Source organism: Lygodium microphyllum, chromosome 18, assembly GCF_053477565.2.
Source record: "Lygodium microphyllum isolate KBCC chromosome 18, Lygodium_microphyllum_v1.1.10, whole genome shotgun sequence".
Classification (NCBI taxonomy): domain Eukaryota; kingdom Viridiplantae; phylum Streptophyta; class Polypodiopsida; order Schizaeales; family Lygodiaceae; genus Lygodium; species Lygodium microphyllum.
Genome location: NC_141152.1, coordinates 43,350,927 through 43,372,226, shown reverse-complemented (window position 1 = coordinate 43,372,226; position 21,300 = coordinate 43,350,927). Strand labels below are relative to the sequence as shown.

General features: G+C 41.3%; 1 protein-coding gene across 4 annotated transcripts in view; it reads right to left on the bottom strand.

Annotated features, from left to right (window-relative positions):
* The window catches only part of LOC148020808 (general transcription and DNA repair factor IIH subunit TFB1-1-like), a 153,681-nt gene that overhangs the window by 74,762 nt on the left and 57,619 nt on the right, over positions 1-21,300 (bottom strand). For all 4 annotated transcript variants that reach the window (XM_087698619.1, XM_087698617.1, XM_087698620.1 and 1 more), the window contains 2 exons: positions 13,347-13,420; positions 6,084-6,144 (listed from right to left, as the gene is read on the bottom strand). In XM_087698619.1, the coding sequence (XP_087554745.1) occupies positions 6,084-6,144; positions 13,347-13,420 (135 nt within the window). The remainder of the gene's footprint in view (positions 1-6,083; positions 6,145-13,346; positions 13,421-21,300) is intronic.

Genomic DNA, 21,300 nt, shown 5'->3' with positions numbered 1-21,300 from the left:
ATTTTCCCCCTTACGAATATCCGGAGGACGCAAGACAGCAAAAGCAAGCATCTCCTACCATGAAGCAATTAGATGAGAAAGGAGAAAAGACTGGGAGACCTTTATGAGCCTCGTAGAATTAAGTACATGCCACTACGAAGCATGAATAACCGTGCTTCCATGAGAGATACAAGTCTTTTCTATGAAGAATTTGGCAATATCTGACCAAGGATGACACTAAATACATAGACTCTGCAAAAGGGACGGCCTCAAAGCAGCCATATGCACATTAACATCCAACAAAGCTGCACCCCCCATCCTTTTCGAAGTGGTCACATGCTGCCAGGAGATCGATACCTGCCCCAAACGATTGCCTTTCTTTTTCCACAACATAAATCTGATAGGCTGGACCAATTCCAAAAGAGACTTCTTAGTCCAAGGCAGCAATGGCAGAAAGAACAAAATCATACTGATCATGATGCATTGAGCCACGCCTAACATGAAGAGGCCAACTCTGAGATTTCCAGTACATGAACCTGTCATGGATTCAGGATGTCATCCAATCCAACAAAGCACGGGCAGCAACCTCCACACCAATAGGATATCCCAAGTGTCTAGTTATATTGCCCCTCGGGATCACAATTCCATTCCATCCCAAGGCCTACAAATCATTCTCCGTACAGGAGAGAAGGGTGGATTTCTGAGTATTAATGTGAAGACTCGATACCAAAGCAAAAAGGTTCCAGGTCACCATTGCCTGATTGACATTAACAAGATCCGCCTTGAGGAGCATAAAAGAATCATCTGCCAAAGATTGGCCCACTAGTTGATCACCGCCAGAAAGAGATAAGCCAACTATCTCACCTTGAGCTGCCAACTTATCCAATAATGAGAGCATCGGAAGAGTTACCAAAGCAAACAGCAAGGGGCTGAGTGGACAGCCTTGCCGAAGAGACAAAGATAAGGCGATTTCCTCCGTAATCCCTCCATTAATAGCAATATGGGCCACAGCACCCTCACTGATGGTATCCACTAGAGAAATCATACGGGGGCCAAAACCCATTGTAGACATTAATTGCCACAAAAATGACCAACTGACATGATCAAATGCCTTCTCAATATCCAGCTGAAGCATAACAACCTGCTGGCTAGACGCTTTGGCATAATCGATTCCAACTAGACATTCAAAATGTTGTGCATTATATTCCAACCTTTAATGAAGCTGTGTTGACAAGGATGAATGAGGTGCGGAAATACTTTCTGCAATCTGTTGGCAATGATCTTGGAGAAGATTTTATATAACAATCCCATAACTGAAATGGGTCTCCATTGTTTCAAAGAGGACGGAGAGGGAACTTTGGGCAACAACCTAATGACTGCAATCTTCCAGTCTGAAGGCATCATACCCGAGTTCCACACCTGCTGACACAATCGAGTTAATGGGTCCTTAATTAGTTGCACATTGGCTGAAAACAGCTCATTAGGAAGCCCATCCCAGCCTGGACTTTTCCTTCGAGGCAAGTGCGACAGCACTTCTTCCACTTCCTCTTCAGAAATATCAACCTCCATTAGATTCACCCATTCTAGTGCGACATGATTACTAACCATGCCACAAATGTATGTTCGAGCAGAGAGAAAAGCATCTGTATGGATCCCTTTCGGACCCAACAGGGCCCTATAAAAGTCAACAGTCATCCGAATAATGGAGCCAGGATCAATCACCATATCACCTTGCCCATCCTTTACGCGCACAATATTTTCCCAGGCATATTGCTGATGCAGACGAGCAAAAAATTGATGAGTTTAATTGTTGTTATCATGTAAAGCTTTGGCTCTAGCTAACAGTTTGTATTTTGCATACTCCTCTTCTTGAAGAAATTGGACCTTGCCTTTCAACCATTCAATGCAAGTGAGCAAATCATCATCAGAAACCCCAGTCTAACACAAAGCCAAGGAATGGGCTAATAAAGCTTGAGCATGTTGCAATTCAGCTCGAAACAAGGAAGCATGCTGAATACCATATTGTCGAGATAAGGCTCGCGCATTATCCCTAAAAACCGCCCATGCTTCCATTCCTGTAGATAGAACCTTCAAGCTAAAAGAAGCTATCAGGTGCTGAACATCTACCAAAAACTGATTTTGCTACAAAAAAGATTGATTAAATCGAAGAGGCAAATGGGCAAGGAGAGTCTTGAATGCATGAACACGTCTGTGGCTCATTTCCAGGACCAAAGGGTAATGATCTGACAGAACATGTTGTCTTTCCACCCCCATATCAATGACTGCAGGAAGACATAAGTCACTTTGGCAGATGTAAATTCTATCCAGTCTGGCCCAAGTATTTGGATGCTGAAAAGAGCGATAAGTATATCCGGCTTGTGATGGATACAACCAGGACCACATGTCTTGTTTCAAAGATGCCGCTGCAAAAGCATCCCAAGCCTGCCGCTCAGGACCATCCATAAACGAATGCGAAGAGGTCATCTAATCTACAGAAACACAAGCATTAAAGTCACCCATAACAAAGCCTTGACAAGCCAAGCCAAGGCAGTGCAGGTCATCCCAAAGCTGACGACGATCCCTTGCATTAGAAGGAGCATACATGCCTACAATCCACAGAGCCTCCGGATCTGAAATCGGCTACGGGTATCTTGAGAAACCAATGCTGGTTGCAGGGAGGATTAGACAGCCAACATAACTCCCGATTTGTATGGAGCGCGACCACTAAAAAAGACCGCATAATCCTTATACACATAAGAAGATCCAGCCAAAGAATGTTGTTTGTGCTGCACAGCACAAAAAACATCCCAATTTCCAGCAAGCACAACATTCCACAACCGATACTGCTTGCTGCCCAAAGAAATACCTTTTACATTCCACAAAGCAAGTTTCATGATCAATCAGAAAATAAGAAAAACTACTGAACCATCGCTTTCCCTTTCCCTTTTACATCTATAACCCTGGCAGCCTGGAATCTCTCCATTTCTGTACATATAACATCTATAAGATCTATCTTTGCAAACACGCAATCGAAGCTTGAGAAGGCAACTGCAGTTGCCGGGAGCGGAAAGCGTCCCGAGGAGGCACAAGCCTTTCACGGGCATTGAATCACAAGGCTGAATCAGATGTCCTTCTATCTTCCACTGCTGGGGTACGCAAAGATTGAGGTTTCATATAAAAACCCCTACCTCTGCGTTGGAAGGTCTGGGTGATTGGGGGTGGCGAAGGATGGGCAGGATTCAATCGAGAATCTTGCCTAGCATTACGACGGACCACAGTGACCCAAGAATCCTCCCGAGGAGACAAATTCCGCCGTACCATAGTCGAAGAACGCTCCCCACCCTCCTAAGAATCATTCTTCTTGCCTTCCTCACGACCTTGTTGGGGAAGGTGCTCTAGATCAAGTACTGTTGACTGAAACATGTGCTGAGAGTGGTGGTCTTGCATTTCCATATCTTGATCCATAGGGGCCTTACACTACCTCTGTATTTTTGTCACATTCCGAAACAAAATGGCCCAACTGACTGCATCTGAAATAGTGTCCTGCAAAAGTACCCCATTTCAACTCATATACCAGCATTTGTAAGCCTGGAACTTCAAAATGAATTTTTGTCGGGCGAAGTTTGCCTATATCCCACAGCATACATGCCCGGTTCCTACTACGGGAAGCCAGCCGAGGTTCCACCAAAACCTCACTAAGGGTTCTCAGTATCATAGGGAGACGTCTACAAAGATGCGTAGAAAAATCCACCACCTCTACCCAAATTGGGCAATCCTGTCTCAGCATTCCTAAATTCAGCCATGGGCCTCCAAGGGACCACATGAACTAGCTGCCCATCCATAAACAAAGGAACGTGTTGCAAAACAAGAGGCCGTACATCAACAGAACGAAACAGAACCTCAAAGAACCTCTTCAGGCCATCATAAATCTCTTCAACTAGGGGAACCTGCATACGCCCTGAAGCATCATCTGGACACTGTTCAGAACTGACAAGCATAGCCTGCAACCAAGCATGAATTCTGGTGATCAAAGGAGTCCTTCCAGTAAAATAAAATATGGTTGCCCTCTCATGGAAAGCAGCTATCTGTTGTAGGACGAGGTCGGTTCCCATGACTGCTACTACTTGATCCCCTTCCGATAATGTGTTAGCTTTATCCTCATTACTGTAAACATAATCTGACATGAGATGATTGGCAATGGCCAACATGAACAGTAAAGACCCATTAGATTGTGGACACAAAACATGAACCTCAGGCTAAGGCAAATTCAAGCCGAAGACCAGTTCTTCCACCGACATCCTACGACGTTTGCCCATCTCTTCACTATCCAGCAACGGCCCGGGCTCATCTGCCAACGAATCACCATTTGAGTCAGCCAAGTCTTTGTCATTCCCCTGCCCGATCTGCTGATCGAGAAAGGCCATATCGATACCATTAGATTCCTGCAGGTTTGCCATAGCAGAGGCAAATTCAGATCCCAAAATTCTTCCTCTATCTCTCTCACACTCTGTGCAACACCCTCAGAATGTGCTCCAAGCTCTCTTTTCTAAGCTAAAATGACCAAAGCCAGAAGAACTGATGCACAAAGGAATATGAATGACAGGATTCCCAGGTCGGCAGGGCGATGGCTTGATGTTGACGTCAAAGCAGAATAACCGCACCCAGGTAAGCGGATTGTGCAAAAACAGGGATCCACGGTACCCTGTTCCGACTCCACAAGAAGAGTAGGCTGAGATGCAATGGCAGAAGCAAGAGGCGAGACGAAGAACAGGTCGTCGTCGAGCGTGGGTTGCAGTGAACCAGAGATGGAAAGGCTAGGCACACATCATGGAAGGCACAAACGATGCACAGAGATTGGGCTTAGTGTGGAGCCCCAAGGCGGACTGCACAAACAGGTGACGAGAACAGAAGACAGGTCCACGCACAGGCGACAGACAGAAACCCTAAGCGGGCTCTCCCTCCCTCCCTCCCTCCCTCCCTCCCTCCCTCCCTCCCTCCCTCTCTCTCTCTCTCTCTCTCTCTCTCTCTCTCTCTCTCTCTCTCTCTCTTTTTGTTTTTTTCGTAAAAGATAATTGTATTAATTACGAAATGAGTACAAGATTACATGATTACATGAGTACAAGAGACACGAGGGCCGTAGGCCAACGTGTGGGAAATCCCCGGACTAGGATACTAAGAGGTTACACCAATCATGGCAAGGACCCAGAGGCAATTGCCAAATGCCAGGAATGCAAATCCTCCGGAGGGAGCAAGTCAGAGTGCCTGATGAGATCTAGCTGCCAATGCAAGCGCCCTTTAAGCCTTGCAATATGTCGCGGTACATTAGAAGCCGAATCAAAGAGAAAAGCATTTCGGGTGGTCCAAATGTGCCAGCATCCCCAGTATCTGAAAAAATGGAATAAGATCTTCATGTGTAACGGTGGCGGTGTGGGATACTTCGGACGCACAAAAACCCAATCGAAAGGAGTCAATGAGGACCCCACCACCGCGTGCCAGATTTGCGACAAGAGTGACCAGATATTCTTGGCGAGCGGGCAAGAAAGAAAACGATGTCGGGCCGATTCCGCCGAAGTGGTGCAGAAGAAGCAATTACCATTCGAAATTCGACACTTGGAAAGGGCCGAGGCAAGAGGAAGACCACCAATCATTACCCGCCACAGAAAGACCTTGCATTTGAAAGGTGTCTTATTCTGCCATCCCTCCATCAGCGTTGCCTGCCACCATGACAGTGATTTCCGCAGGCCCCAAACATTATTAACTTTCACACCCAGCCATTGGTGATCTTTAATGAGAAGATGATACACCTGATTAGTAGAGGCCTTTTCCAGACTCAACCGGCCTGCAAGGTCCCAGTCCTGCCAGGCGCGATCCATAGCCAGGGCAGGAAAGGGTTGCCTACCCTGAAGTTCCGAGGAAAGCTTCCCCCTCTCTCTCTCTCTCTCTCTCTCTCTCTCTCTCTCTCTCTCTCTCTCTCTCTCTCTCTCTCTCTCTCTCTCTCATGCCATTTTCCACAATCATAGATAAATGTCATTTTAATAATCTCAAAATATTCAAAAATTCATCATGGCATAACATAAGGGGCAAGGTGAAATTTTAATACTTACCAACAAGATTCCGGCAAGCATCTCGATCTCGAAAGTTGTCAAACTCAAACATATATCCTTCCTATGTGCGACAACATCAATGTCAAAACTGATTTGAAAGTCCTCATTGTAAAAAATAATATAAATATCAAATTGGAAGACAAGAATTTAGAGAGTGAGCCATCACAAGTCATCATTCATTAAAGTGATGTCTAATCTTCCACCAAGCCTAGAAAATATATGTTGCAAACAAGAATTCTTTTAAATATATGCATCCATACTCTAAGCTGTACACCTTCATAATGCAAACTAAGCATAACTAATTTTGCAGTTTTGATTAAGAGGAGAGAGCCAATCAACATTATGCAAAAAGAACCCTATCTACAGTATGGAAAAGTATCACACAAAAATGCAAAAGTGTTAACATTATGGGTTCAAGCACTTACGTGCCTTGATCGCACTCATCTCACTCATTTCAAAGAAGATATTCACTTCAGCAGGCAAATATAGAAGTATTCAATGTCTTTGGAAGTATTTCGACACATATATTGCATGGACAATGTTTTGACTAGCCATCTTAGTAAGAACTACCAGATTGCCAAACAAGGAGAGGAGAATGCAAGCAATGACCAGGAGATGAACTCGAGGAAGAAGAGGGCCATGATTAAGATGATATGGACGAATAATGTAGGTGACCTATGTATAAGTCAAAGATGGAGAAACCGGTCCACTAGTCAAAGATGGAGAAATCGGTTCACGACTATCCATGATGAATCGACTTGATATTGACTAGTTGCCAACTTGTAAGAAATATCTAGCCCCCTTAGATATGAAAGCTCGCAAACATATTGGTCATACATACCAACTTCCCTAGGAAAATATATCAAACAACCATGGAAGACTAGAACTCTCCACAATCCAAGTGCAAGTTCCTATAGGTCCTAAGGGTACAATGCCCTAAGCCCTCAAGAGTAGCTAGCCATAGAATACAAAATGACCCACTTGCATGGCAATGCATGTTTGTCTTGAGGCAAAAGAACCAACTCACACGCAGCTTTCTTTTCCAAAGAATCCATCTCTAACTATTTATAACTGTCATCCTTAGTAATAGCATCTGCATAACAAGAAGGCTCACCACAATCCATGACCATGACACAATTTACAGACAAAGTATATCTATGTGGCGATCTAGAAACCCTCATAGACCTTTGTAAAACTAGCTCACAGGAGCCTTTGGCTATCCCACCTGTCTATCCTAGACCACTGTAACACTCCAATCTCAGCATTAGCAAACTATCCAAGCCATACATCATGTGGAATAGATTGTACAATTTGCTCATATGTTGGTTTCCCATCCTCTTGAAATACCACACTGTGGATCTCAACTTTTTTAATAGGCTACTTATGCATTTTATCCTCAATGAAGATGACATGATGGCTACATACTACCCTTCTAGATTCAAGATCCTACAAGAGAGCCCATTTCACATGACTCTCCATAGCCAAGAAAAATGTATTTCTTAGACTTAAGATCAAGCTTACCTCGCTTATCCTAGATATATGTATAAATGTCTCACAACCAAAAACATGCACATTCATGGTAACATTGCTCATCCTTTCCCTTCTTGTACAAGAAAACGCTTAGAAATTGTGAGAAATGTAGCCAACTATGCAAGAGAGAGAAAGGAGAGAGTAAACAGTAGACACCGTGTGAGTTGAAAACAGAGTGTACTTGCTGAACTGAAAAGTAATGGAATGAAAGTACCAGCTTAGATCTAAGGCAACTCAACTGGAGTCAACTAACTGTAGTACTAACTCTGAATGTAGTGACACAACTTATTACTTTAGTTATGTTCACACTGCAATCTAAACAACTAAAATATTGGCCACTGCCCATACAATTGGTAAATTCTAACACCCCCCTATAGTGCCAATGTGATGAAAGTACTGGAACATCAATCACCGAAGGATAGGAAAGTTCAAGGACTTTCGAAACCCCTCAAACTTCTCACAAGGTAGTGCTTTGGTGAAAATGTTGGCAACATTTCATATATAGGTACATACATCAAACTCATCTCTCTTGCATAGCATCTCTCTCTGACATAATAGTAATGTATCTCTGTGTTTCGTGTGGACATGAGACACAAGATTCCATGCCACTGCAATAGCACTCTAATTGTTAGAAAGAATGGGCACAGAACCCTCCAATGAAATCTATAGATCAGCTAACAATCTATGCAACCATATACATTCCATTGTTGCTATAAAGGCTGCCTTGTACTGAGCTTCACAAAAGAAGGTAGCCATTGTAGGTTGTTTCTTACTTAGCCACAAAATGCATCGACGGCTCAAAAAGAAACAACATCCACTAGTAGACTACCTACTATCTGAATCACCAGCCCAATCCGAATCACTATAAGCGTGTAGGTGCAAGTCACCCCTGGGAAATAATAATGCATATAACAAAGTACTTTGCAAATATCTAAAGATCCACTTAACAGCTTGCCAATGTACTATCTGTGGGTTGTGCATAAACCTGTTCACTTGGGATATTGCAAATTGTATGTCATGACCTATGTTGCAAAGGTAGCTAAGACAGCCAACAGACTGGCTGTAAATTGCAACATCAAATATCTCTTCACCACAATGCATGGACAACTTTAGCCTTGGCTCCATGGGACTGCACATAGGTTTGCAATTTTGCATATTAAACCTATGCAAAAGCTTATCCATATATTGCGATTGTGACATGATGTTGGGTGAATTGAATCTCCAAATAGTAGTGTAAGCAGCCCATATCTTACATGGCACAAAGCATGTCTTAGTTCAGCCTTGAAATCTGCAATTTTGTGCTCTTTTGGTCTAGTGAGCACCACATCATCTACATATAGAATGATTACCAACAAGTCCCCCCCTTCATTCTTAATGAAGAGAATGGGAGCAATTGGGCTATTTATAAAAAAAGTCAATGCTAGCCAAATATCAATCTTAGAGTACCATGCATGAGGAGTTTGTTTTAAACCATAAAGATCTTTATACAATTTGCAAACTATGTGCTATTTTCCTTTCACCACAAACCCTGGAGATTGTGACACATAAACATCCTCATATAGGTCACCATTCAAGAATATGATTTTGATGTCCAAGTCATGTACTTTCCAACCATAATTTGTAGCCATAGCAATGACACACCTAACCGTACTCATACAGGATGTAGGAGCAAATGTATCATCATAATCTATGCCTTTCTTCTATGCATAGCCTTTTGCAACCAAATGTGCTTTGTACCTATCTACAATACCATCAGCCTTGTACTTGAGTTTAAAATGGGAATAGAATCCAACTCTTCTTGCATGGTCTATATGCAATGTATATCCTATTGGGCTTATTCCAAGAAAGTAAGCTCATCATCATCTAATAGTGAGCTCATGAACGCATTGATCACAAAAATTATCTACTTCTGCAATGTCTGTGAGAATACGCAATGGAAAGAGGAAAGTGAACACGGATAGGAGGAGACTGAAAGAACACAAAAGAGAGAAAGAACAATGTGATTCCAACGGCTGAAGGTACAAGGCTACAACAATGAGCTCCAACACACACCTCTATACATCAGTATGGGTGCCAAACGGTAGCAAGGGGATGAGAGAATGAGGGTTGGTTGATCACGAAGAATCAATGATGGATAATGAGATTGGGAGGGCATGCCGCCTATATAGGCAAACAAGAGGCAAAATCCGAAATAAGGTCAAAACCCTAAAATGACCAAAAGTATCCAAAAAAAAAATACACTAACGTGTCCTCCATCTAAAGTGTCTAAAACACATTAAATGTCAGACAAATACAATGTCAAAGCTCCTAATGTCCTCTTCTAACTCAAACTGAGGCTCACATGTAGGAGATGACCACACAAGACACGCATGATTGCTAACAATATCAAGTAACTAGGCCCCTCTTGCATGATATGCTGCATGTCTAGCAACCCTTCTAGTGCACTGAGGTAAGGGAGCATCTATTATACTCTCCTAGAGAGTTTGCAACAACCATCTTCGGATTGTTCTACTACATTTACAACAGCCCTTTCTTGCTGTACTACATGTTCCACTAATGGAGGCATATCATCACCTGTTGTCCGGCAGCAACTTGCTGTAATAAGTCTATCCGGCCATTTACAACAAGCTCAGACCCCAAAGAAAGTGGTAAAAGGCCTTCAAAAACATCACACGAGTCATAAGCGGCTAGCATTTCAAATGGGTCCTGCGAAAAGTCTATCCGGCCATTTACAACAAGCTCAGACCCCAAAGAAAGTGGTAAAAGGCCTTCAAAAACATCACACGGGTCAAAGGTGGCTAGCATTCAAATTGGTCCTCCGAAAAGGCAGCATTTTCAGCAAAAATAACATCTCTATTGACAAACTCTTTCCTTTGTGTGCCGATCATATGAGCAATAGCCTTCACTTTCTAAACTGTAAACAATAAAAATGCATTTTAAGGCCTTGTCATCGAGCGTTCCACAAGGCTCCTTTGGCATATGTGCATAGGCTATGCATCCAAACACTTGAAGGTAGTCAATCTTTGGTTTCTTAACATGTCAAGCCTCAAAAGGTGTGATAGTTTTCAAGACATCATTAGCACATTGAAGGCCCTCAAGCCAAAACTTATGTGGCAACCCCTTGCTTTTAAGCATAATCTAGTTATTTCCGCGAGTGTATGATTCTTTTTTCAAAACGCCATTCTATTGAGGGGTCATTCTCACAATGGCTTGATGTGTGATACCTATATCAAGCAAGAATGTCTCAAAAGCACGAGATATATACTCCCCCCCTCTATCCATGCAAAGTATCTACACTTTTAAAATAGTTTTAGTCTCAAGCTTTGCAACCAAATATTTAAAATGCATAGCCGCATCAATTTTTATCTTCAACCCATACACCCATGTATACCATGAGTAGTCATCTACAAAGGTGACAAAATAGAAATGAGCCCCCAAATGCTCGTTTCCTCATCGGACCACAAATATCAAAGTGTATCAACTACAATTTTCGGACAGCATGCACTGTACCATTCTTTTTAAAAGAAAACCTATACGCTTTACCCAAGATACATCCTTCACATGCATGGGGAGGTGGGTCTCCACAAGAGGTAAGGCATCCACCATCTAACAATGCTGAAGTGTCATTAAACTGGTAAAACTTGTGTGACCAAAATGGACATTCCATAGCTCTCGATTCTGCATAGCAAGCATAAAAATGCTAACTATCAAAGCATCATGAGATCTCTCATGTGTCCAACAAAAAAAGTCTCTTATACAAGGTGCTTGAGAAGCGAAGAGCGTAATTAAGCTCTCTATCTCTGACAATACACTTGTCATCCTTAAAGATGACCTAAAATCCATGATTATTGAAAGCTGCAATGGACAAGAGATTTTAAGTGATACCAAGCACAAATAATACACCTAGAAGCATAAAGTCTAATCCATCTACAGCAATAATCACCACTAAACCAATGCCACAGACATCATAACTATTGTTTTTGGCAAATGTAACATGCTTCTCTGTAGGCGCTGAATGCAAAGATGTAAATAAACACTTCTGTGATGTGCCTAGACGCCCCACTGCCAAAGTACCAAGTATGCTGCGTTTCACCAAAATTAAATATAGAATCACCCATAAATACATAGTCCTCCTGTACAAAGTTGATTGTGGCATCACAATCAATAGATTTTGAGGATCATGTCTCTTGGACAACCAAACCGGAGTCTTTCTTCTTCTCTTTGGCCAATCCTTTCCTACATTCTCCAATGTAATGTCGAGGTTTCTTACAATTTTGTGTCTAGGTAGCCTTGTTAGATGGCAGTCCCACATCAACTTTGGGCTGATTTTTCACATATTATTTGCTTTACCCTTGCCTTTGTACTTAGAGAGCATGGCTACATCACTTGAACGCATAGCAATATTCTTCCGAGTCTTTTGCTCTTGTAATAAAAGGCCCTCCAACTCCACGTATCTAAGGGGAAAACACTTCTAAATAAATAAGTGCACAAATCTCTGGTTTCCTGATTTTCCATCACTACAAATAAATGCACAAATTCAGCAGCCAACACTTCTAAGATGAAGTGTCAAAGGTACTGTCCCTATTGCCAAAATCCTGATATAGGATCTTAATGCAAATACAAAACTGTCAAATTCCTCGAGAAGTGTGCCCACACTACACAAATCAGTATCCAATCTGCGATTTACAGCGATTCAATGTTGTACCACTGCACTCGCCTCGAAATGTGTGCCTAGTACAAATTTCAACAACTTAATGCTACACACAGACAATAACTAGCAACTTTGATGCACCTCGGGATGCATGCCGAACCCAAAAATCAAAACAGCTCAAAAACTCACACCAATGTCGAAGAAATTGCACAACGTTGGCAATTTCAATGGAGATTTGCACATGGGATCTCCAATCGAGCAAAAGCCCGAAATTTTTGAGTGTCTTCACCACCTTGGAAAGTGTCTTGGTGAAACTCAAAATTTCAGTGTTAGTGGCACAGCCGATGGAGTCGACAGCAGGCTGATTCGAGGAAGGTTCAGGTGGCAGCTTGAGGCTAAGGAGGCGGTAACAAGCAGAATAGTGGGCTAAGCAAGTGACAATGCTACCTGTAGTGGTGGTTACAAAATGGGCAGGCAGCACAGGGCAGAGAGGCGAGAGGAGCAGGCATTGCTGGTGCTGCTACAAATGGGCATGGCAGGCACTACAGATATGCAGCACTATACAGTAGATAGGCAGTACAGCGTTGTACAGCAAACACGCAGCAGCGCAGCTGGACATAGGCGAAACTGTGAACAATGCAGGCAGTGGCAATGGCCTGGGTGGTGGCGACTAGCGATAGCTTACACACGCAGTAGGCGGAAGCTTCTCACTCCTTCACGGGAGCCAAGCCGAGATGGCAGCTACACGAACCACGAGCAGTGACGAGCATCGAATGCTTTGATACCAAATCTGAGAAATGCAGCCAGCTATGGAGAAGAGAGAAATGAGAGAGTTAACGGTAGGCAATGTGTGAGCTGAAAACGGAGAGTGCACTTGCTGAACTAAAAAGTGATGGAATGAAAGGTAGACCTAGCCCCTAACTCAACTAGAGTCAACTAACTCTAAATGTAGTGACATAACTTATTACTTTAGTTGTGTTCACACTACAAATCAAACAACTAAAACATTGGGCACTTCCCATAGAATTGGTAAATTCTAATAGAAATGTTTGAGAAAAGTAAGCATTAGAAGCAAAGCATACCTTCATTTCAGCATCTGTACACATATTCAAAAGAGCCTTCTTAAACTTCGGGGTTTCTTTGCTAGCTCTGTGACCTGTTACTCAAACAATCCACCAAAATGAAAACATTTCTTAGAATCAATTGGAATGATGCATTCGACTATTGACTATTGATTTTTCTTAACAAATTTATGCATGAATCTAGGAAACCAAAACAAAAATGAAATAATTCTGCACCGGATTATCTTTTTGAAAAAACTACAATTCAGTTCAAAACACACACACAAACTTTCATTTCTCCAAGAATACTTCCGAAAATGAAATTTATGAACACGGGTATGTCACAAGAAAATAAACTTCCATGTTTTAAAAATCATGCACAATCAAGCAAGTGACTAGAACAAAAAAAGGCCCCAAAATCCAATGAGAATTAGGCCTCAAGCTTCAATCAATGTAGATAGTCAAAGATACTTTTATGCGTTGCTTCTAGATGAGTGCAGCTTAACATATTTTTTGACCTTATGAACACGGGTATGTCACAAGAAAATAAACTTCCATGTTTTAAAAATCATGCACAATCAAGCAAGTGACTCGAACAAAGAAAGGCCCCAAAATCCAATGAGAATTAGGCCTCAAGCTTCAATCAATGTAGATAGTCAAAGATACTTTTATGTGTTGCTTCTAGATGAGTGCAGCTTAACATATTTTTTGACCCTCAATGATGACGATAGTTCCTAAATAATTAATCATGGCTTAAGGATCAAGATCATGTTAAAGATTTAGAGTGCATGGTTCATGCTACATTACATAGGCACATTAGCAACTAACCTGAGCAGGTTTGAAGGCTAGGATTCATCGGCAAATCTTGATGGACACATGCAGTATTAGTTGTGTCTATGACTTGGTGTGTGTGAACACACCATAGTGTGTGTTAGCGTACCAACACACCTCAATGTGTCTATAAGCCTAGGGTTAGGGTTTGGAGTAACTCCAAGGCTATAAACCAAACCCCTCGCCATGAACTATCAATCATCAAACTACCACACCAATCTACTTTGCCTTGGTGTATGTGTAAGACTCTCTCTCTCTCTCTCTCTCTCTCTCTCTCTCTCTCTCTCTCTCGTCACAGCAACGTGAAACTTTGAGATGCTTTAATCTTGCTGTTATGTCACAACTCTATAGAAACAGAATTTGTATCTTTTTTCATCAATTTGTCTATATAATGATTTATTAAATTTGTTTCCTTTGCACTAATTAGATATAAAGAAAAGTGCATTGGAGCTGGCCACTGATGAGTGGTCACAGGTTATGGTGGACCCACACGGTGGGTTAGAGAAAAGATAGTTCACACTTCCACCTATATGGCCCAATTGGGCGCATGTGACCAGAACTCACGCATATCAGGGTTAGACTCGCACACAGAAAGGATTGATGCCTTGAAGTGTGGGCTAGATCCGCCAAAACAGACAGTTACAATCCACAAGATGGCATGATCATGAAAAGCTTGTACAATGTGCATGTGTGGGCTGAAAGCTTGAAATGCGCATTTCTTTGCATAGGAAAGTCACATGAAGATTCTGATACCATTTTTGCGATGTACACGGAAAAAGCTTTTATATGACACCCATATTGGGGGATCCCTAAATTTTAAGAGCCTCGAATTAGCCTAAAAATGCTAGTCCTAAAAAATAGGCATGTCATTCTAAAAATAGTAAATTTTGTACTCTAACTGTGCTTACTAAATTTGGTTGTTTCTATTCTTGACACTATTCAGCCCAAAAAGGAAGGCCATAGAGAAGAAACAAGTGTCAAGACACTTGTCACACAAGTTTCCAAGAGTCCCACCACTTGTCACATCTCATGACATGTGGCTGGACACTTGTCTTGTGCTACTCCACTTTCCCCTTTTGTACTAGCTCTTCCCTCTCCTATAAATAAGAGCTCGTTTTTCTTCATTCAGTATCATTTTTCTTTGCTGTAAACTCATGTACAGCACCCACACATAGCCAGAAACTGGCCCCATCCATCCCCATCATCATCCCCCACTTCTCCATTATCAAATTCCTCCATATTCCCTCTTCTATCACTGTTGTTTTACAAGACAGCAAGCCTGTAAATTCATTACAGCACCTCCTTCTCGAGCTCTTTCTTCCATTTTAGCAACAAGAAGCAAGCCCTATCCATGTACTGCTGATCAACGATAGAGAAATGCTGATTTCCCCTCTTTCTTCTCTCATACTGTAAAGAAATCAATTCTTATCATTGCATAATAAATAATGCATGCGTGTTTGTACATCTTTGCATGATCTTGTGAGAGTGAGAATTACTTCTCCTCACTCTCAGGTTGATTGTAACTAAGCTCTTCCTTAAGGGACTTGGGTTGAGCAGAAATACATTCCTTCGGGGGGGGGGGGGGGGGGTTTTGCCCATCTTCAACCCTCAATCTTGTCTCCATTACTTTTACATTTTCATGGCTGTAATTTTGTGAGTAATTTTCATTTTCAGCTCTTTTATATTAAATCTCGAAAACAAGCGAATATCATAATTGTTAAGCATACTACGTTGTTCGGGGAGTTTACAGTGGTATCAGAGCTTTGGCTCGGTCCTCACCCCAACACTGGTAGTGCTTACAATTATAAGTTTATTTGTTTTCAGCCTTTGCATTGAGTGCTTGAGCATATTTTTCTTAGAGTCTCAATGGATCAGTCGAGTGCTATCCTTCAAGCCATTCAAAGTCTTAGAGAGGAGAATCAGCAAATTCGTGAGCAACTTCTCAAACTAGAAAAAGTTGAGAATCCCAAAGAATTCAAGGAAAGAAGCCCATCTGCTTCAAAGAGACAAAGCCATACCAATGAAAGGAGACGATCAAAAAGTCCAATTACTTCTAAGAGGCAGTCCCATTCTACTTCAAGACAAAGAAAGAGATCGCGTCGAAGTTCATCCTCGTCTTCAAAGTCATCTGGCGCCTACTCTGATGGACCCTCTTCTAGTGACGAAGAGTTACACCCTTCTCGTGGAAGACCTCATCATCGTCAAAGGCGTCGACATTCTTCACCCTCGTCTCCATCTTCATCCCCATCAAGCACTTCATCATCTTCAACCTTAAGATCCGGGCATGAACGAAGGCATAAGAAAAAGAAGACTAAGTCACTATCTCAACTTGAAAAGAAGATCAAGTTTTGGTCCTTTGTTCGCATGATACAAAGCCAATTTCTTCCTGTTCATTTCAAAAGAGATGTAAAAATGAAATGGGATCGGCTTTGGCAAAGGAAAAATGAGTCACTTGGTGACTATACCAAGAGATTTTGGGAGCTACTTTTGAAGGTCCGACATTTCAAGAAGATCAGCAGTTCGGAAAAGCTTAGGAAGTTTCAAGGAGGTTTGCATTTTAAACTTCGTACTGCTCTTAATCATTATCATTGTTCTAGTCTCAGGGAACTCATTAACCATGCTGAGACATGGGAAATGGAGCACAATGGCAACAAATCATTCCAAAAGAATGATAAGAAGAGAGTAGCTGATGATGAGGAGTATTCAGTCCTAAATGAAGGACAAAAACAGCGGCAAAAGCAGCCATCAACTCAAAAGAAGATGAAGCCCTATGCACCTCCTAATGCTCCTCAATTTCGCTCCAATCTATACCCACAAGCAAAGCAACTTTCCGAAGAAGAAAAGCAGTGCTTCATGAAAGAAGGAAAGTGCTTTAAATGTGGACAAACAGGCCACATAGCGAAGCAATGTCCAAACAAAGAACAAAGCAAGGTTTCTGACAACAAGTCTAAGTCGCCAATGAAAATCAATGCTATCAGTGATGTAGTTGCAAACACAACTCACACTCCAGAGATGCGCAAATTATTAAAAGCTTGGGGACAGTTACAAGGTAACCAAGCACTATTCTTGATAGATCTTGGGGCGAATGAAAATGTCATTTCCTTGCAATTAGCTAAAGAGCTTGGATTAAAGAATGAAGAGATGGACACTCCGGCAAAAGTTCGCCAAGCTTTAAATGCCAATGAAGGTGACACAGTGAAGACTGTGACACTCTACATTGGCAAGCTCAAGTTTCAAATTCAAGGCTACAGTGACGAAGATACCTTCTGTATCGGAGACCTTGATGGTTGCGATGTGATTCTTGGCATGCCCTGGAATCATAGAGTAGATTCAACTATCTTTTCTTAGAAAAAGAAGATAAAACTCACCAACAAAGGCAAGAAGTACGAGATCCAAGCTGGAGTTTCTGGAGACACCATACCTATGGTAAGCCGTATGCAAGTCTCTAGAGCAATTAAGGATTGTGTTCAATGTTGTTTGCTTTATATCACTGATGTAAAAGATAATATGAATGCTGAAAAACAAGAGCGATTTCAGCTCTTGGAAAAGTATAAAGATTGTTTTTCGGAAGATCTTCCTTATCAGCTTCCCCCAAAAAGGCCAAAAGACCATCATATTGATATTATACCAGGCAGTTCTCCTCCTAATATAGCACCATACCATGTGAGCCATCCTCAACAAGAAGAAATCAGAAAGCAAGTCGAAGACCTACTCAACCGTGGGCTAATTAGGCCAAGTAGCTCACCATTTTGTTCACCGGTTCTTCTTGTTCAAAAGAAAGATGGCACATTCAGGATGTGCATTGATTATCGAGCCCTCAACAAAATCACTGTGAAGAATCGGTTTCCTATTCCCAGAATTGATGACATTTTGGATCGTCTAGGAGGCTCAAAGGTTTTCAGCCGCATTGATCTAAAGAGTGGTTATCATCAAATTAGGGTAATACCACAAGATATACATAAAACTGCTTTCCGCATGTACCCCCTTATGCAAGGCATAGAGGGAGGGCAGCCACTCTAAGTGCAATTGAGCGCTACTTTTATTGGCCAACATTACGAAAGTCATGTACCCCCTTGAGCGCTACTTTTATTGGCCAACATTACGAAGAGATACACATAACTTCATTGAGGCTTGTCTAGTATGCCAAAAATCCAAGTATGATAGGCAGAAGACTCCAAGATTGTTGCAACCTCTTCCAGTGCCCAAAGATCCATAGGAATCTATCACAATGGATTTCATCTCAGATATTCCAAGAACACCTCAAGGTCATGATATGATTTGGGTCATAATTGATCGATTCAGTAAGCAATCACATTTTATTCCATGTCATAAAACATTGAAATCCGCACAAGCTGCAAGACTTTTCATTCAACATATCTTCAAATTACATGGTATGCCTTCTGAGATCATTTCAGATAGAGACTCCAAATTCACAAGTAACTTTTGGCGTGCTTTATTTGAGAATTTGCGAACCACTTTAAAGTTCTCCTTAGCTTTTCATCCTCAAACTGACGGCCAAAGAGAGGTGATGAATCTCACTCTTTTGGATATGTTGAAAGCTTATGTTAGTGAACATAAGTCACAATGGGAGAAATATCTTCCATTATTGGAGGTTTGCTTACAACAATACAGTGCACTCATCCACAGAGAAAGCTCCAAATGAAATAGTACAGGGTAAAGTGATTCCTCCTCCAATTATTCGCACTAAAGATAAGATTTTTGCTACTGATGAGTTTGTTTCAGATTTAAAAACAACAATGGATCAAGTTCGAGCCACTATCAAAGTTACCCAAGAGCGACAAAAGAAGCAAGCAAATAAACAAAGAAGATCTTTGGCCTTTGAAAAAGGTCAATACGTCTTGCTAAAGTTTGATAAAAGTAGGCTCAAACAAGGTTCCGGTCAAAATTCATCTTTTCCAAAGCTCTCCAGTAGATACTTTGGACCCTTCAAAGTGATTGAGAAAATAAATGAAGTTTCTTATCGACTTGAGCTTCCTGCTCATTGGAAAATACACAATGCTTTTCGTGTAAGTTTGCTAAAACCTTACATAGGACCAGAACCAAAGGAACCCATTACTGAAGATCCCCCAGAAGTTGAAGAAACAGAGCAACTCTTGGAACTTGAACAGATTTTGTTTCACAAGGATCAAACCATAAGAAGTGACCTTGTGACATGAAAATTCTTACTATAATTTAAGAATCTACCCACAACAGATGCACAGTGGATAGATGAAAAATTCATGAAGGATTACCCCGACATTCTTTAGCCATATCAAGAAGCTTTTCACCTGAGGACAGCTGAATAAAAGCCAGAGGACTGTCACAACTTTGTAGAAACAGAATTTGTATCCTTTTTCATCAATTTGTCTATATAATGATTTATTAAATTTGTTTCCTTTGCACTAATTAGATATAAAGAAAAAAGCATTGGAGCTGGCCACTGATGAGTGGTCACAGGTTATGATAGACCCACACAGTGGGTTAGAGAAAAGATAGTTCACACTTCCACCTATATGGCCCCATTGGGCGCCTGTGACCAGAACTCACGCATATCAGGGTTAGACTCGCACACAGAAAGGATTGATGCCTTGAAGTGTGGGCTAGATCCGCCAGAACAGACAGTTACAATCAACAAGATGGCGTGATCATGAAAAGCTTGTACAATGTGCATGTGTGGGCTGAAAGCTTGAAATGCACATTTCTTTGCATAGAAAAGTCACATGAAGATTCTGATACCGTTTTTGCGATGTACACGGAAAAAGCTTTCATATGACACCCATATTGGGAGGTCCCTAAATTTTAGGAGGTTCCTAAATTTTAGGAGCCTTCCATTAGCCTAAAAATGCTAGTCCTCAAAAATAGGCATGTCATTCTAAAAATAGTAAATTTTGTACTCTAACTGTGCTTACTAAATTTGGTTGTTTCTATTCTTGACACTATTCAGCCCAAAAAGGAAGGCCATAGAGAAGAAACAAGTGTCAAGACACTTATCACACAAGTTTCCAAGAGTCCCACCACTTGTCACATCTCATGACATGTGGCTGGACACGTGTCTTGTGCTACTCCACTTTCCCATTTTATACTAGCTCTTCCCTCTCCTATAAATAAGAGCTCGTTTTTCTTCATTCAGTATCATTTTTCTTTGCTGTAAACTCATGTACAGCACCCACAGATAGCCAGAAACTGGCCCCATCTATCCCCATCATCATCCCCCACTTCTCCATTATCAAATTCCTCCATATTCCCTATTCTATCACTGCTGTTTTACAAGACAGCAAGCCTGTAAATTCATTACAGCACCTCCTTCTCGAGCTCTTTCTTCTATTTTAGCAACAAGAAGCAAGCCCTATCCATGTATTGCTGATCAACGATAGAGAAAGGCTGATTTCCCCTCTTTCTTATCTCATACTGTAAAGAAATCAGTTCTTATCATTGCATAATAGATAATGCATGTGTGTTTGTACATCTTTGCATGATCTTGTGAGAGTAGGAATTACTTCTCCTCACTCTCAGGTTGATTGTAACTAAGCTCTTCCTTAAGGGACTTGGGTTGAGCAGAAATACATTCCTTCGGGGAAAGGGGTGGGGGGGGTTTGCCCATCTTCAACCCTCAATCTTGTCTCCATTACTTTTACATTTTCATGGCTGTAATTTTGTGAGTAGTTTTCATTTTCAGCTTTAAGTGTTTATTCTCTTTTATATTAAATCTCGAAAACAAGAGAATATCATAATTGTTAAGCATACTACATTGTTCGGGGCGTCTACATGTTAATATTTGATTCAGTTATTAATCAAATATGCAAGGTTGTTTAACACATGTGATGCACATGGCAATATTTTCATGGTAACACGCCAAGGACCCCAAGGTATCAATTGATAACAAAGACAAAACTTGTAATGAGGTATGTCTAACAAGTATTAGGTGGTACCCAGTGTCAAATTTTGGCCTAGACCAAGTTATTGGCCACTAATGTCAATGGTGGCATTAGAGACTAGGCATTAATTAATTAATTAAGGTCGTTCTAGTAGCTAATAATTGCTCGAGGATACTTGAAAGACAAATTCACCTACCCAATTTCATTATTGCCTATTGAAATTAATTTTTTGAGCACTAGAATAAATATTAAATTAATTTTCAGGCTTA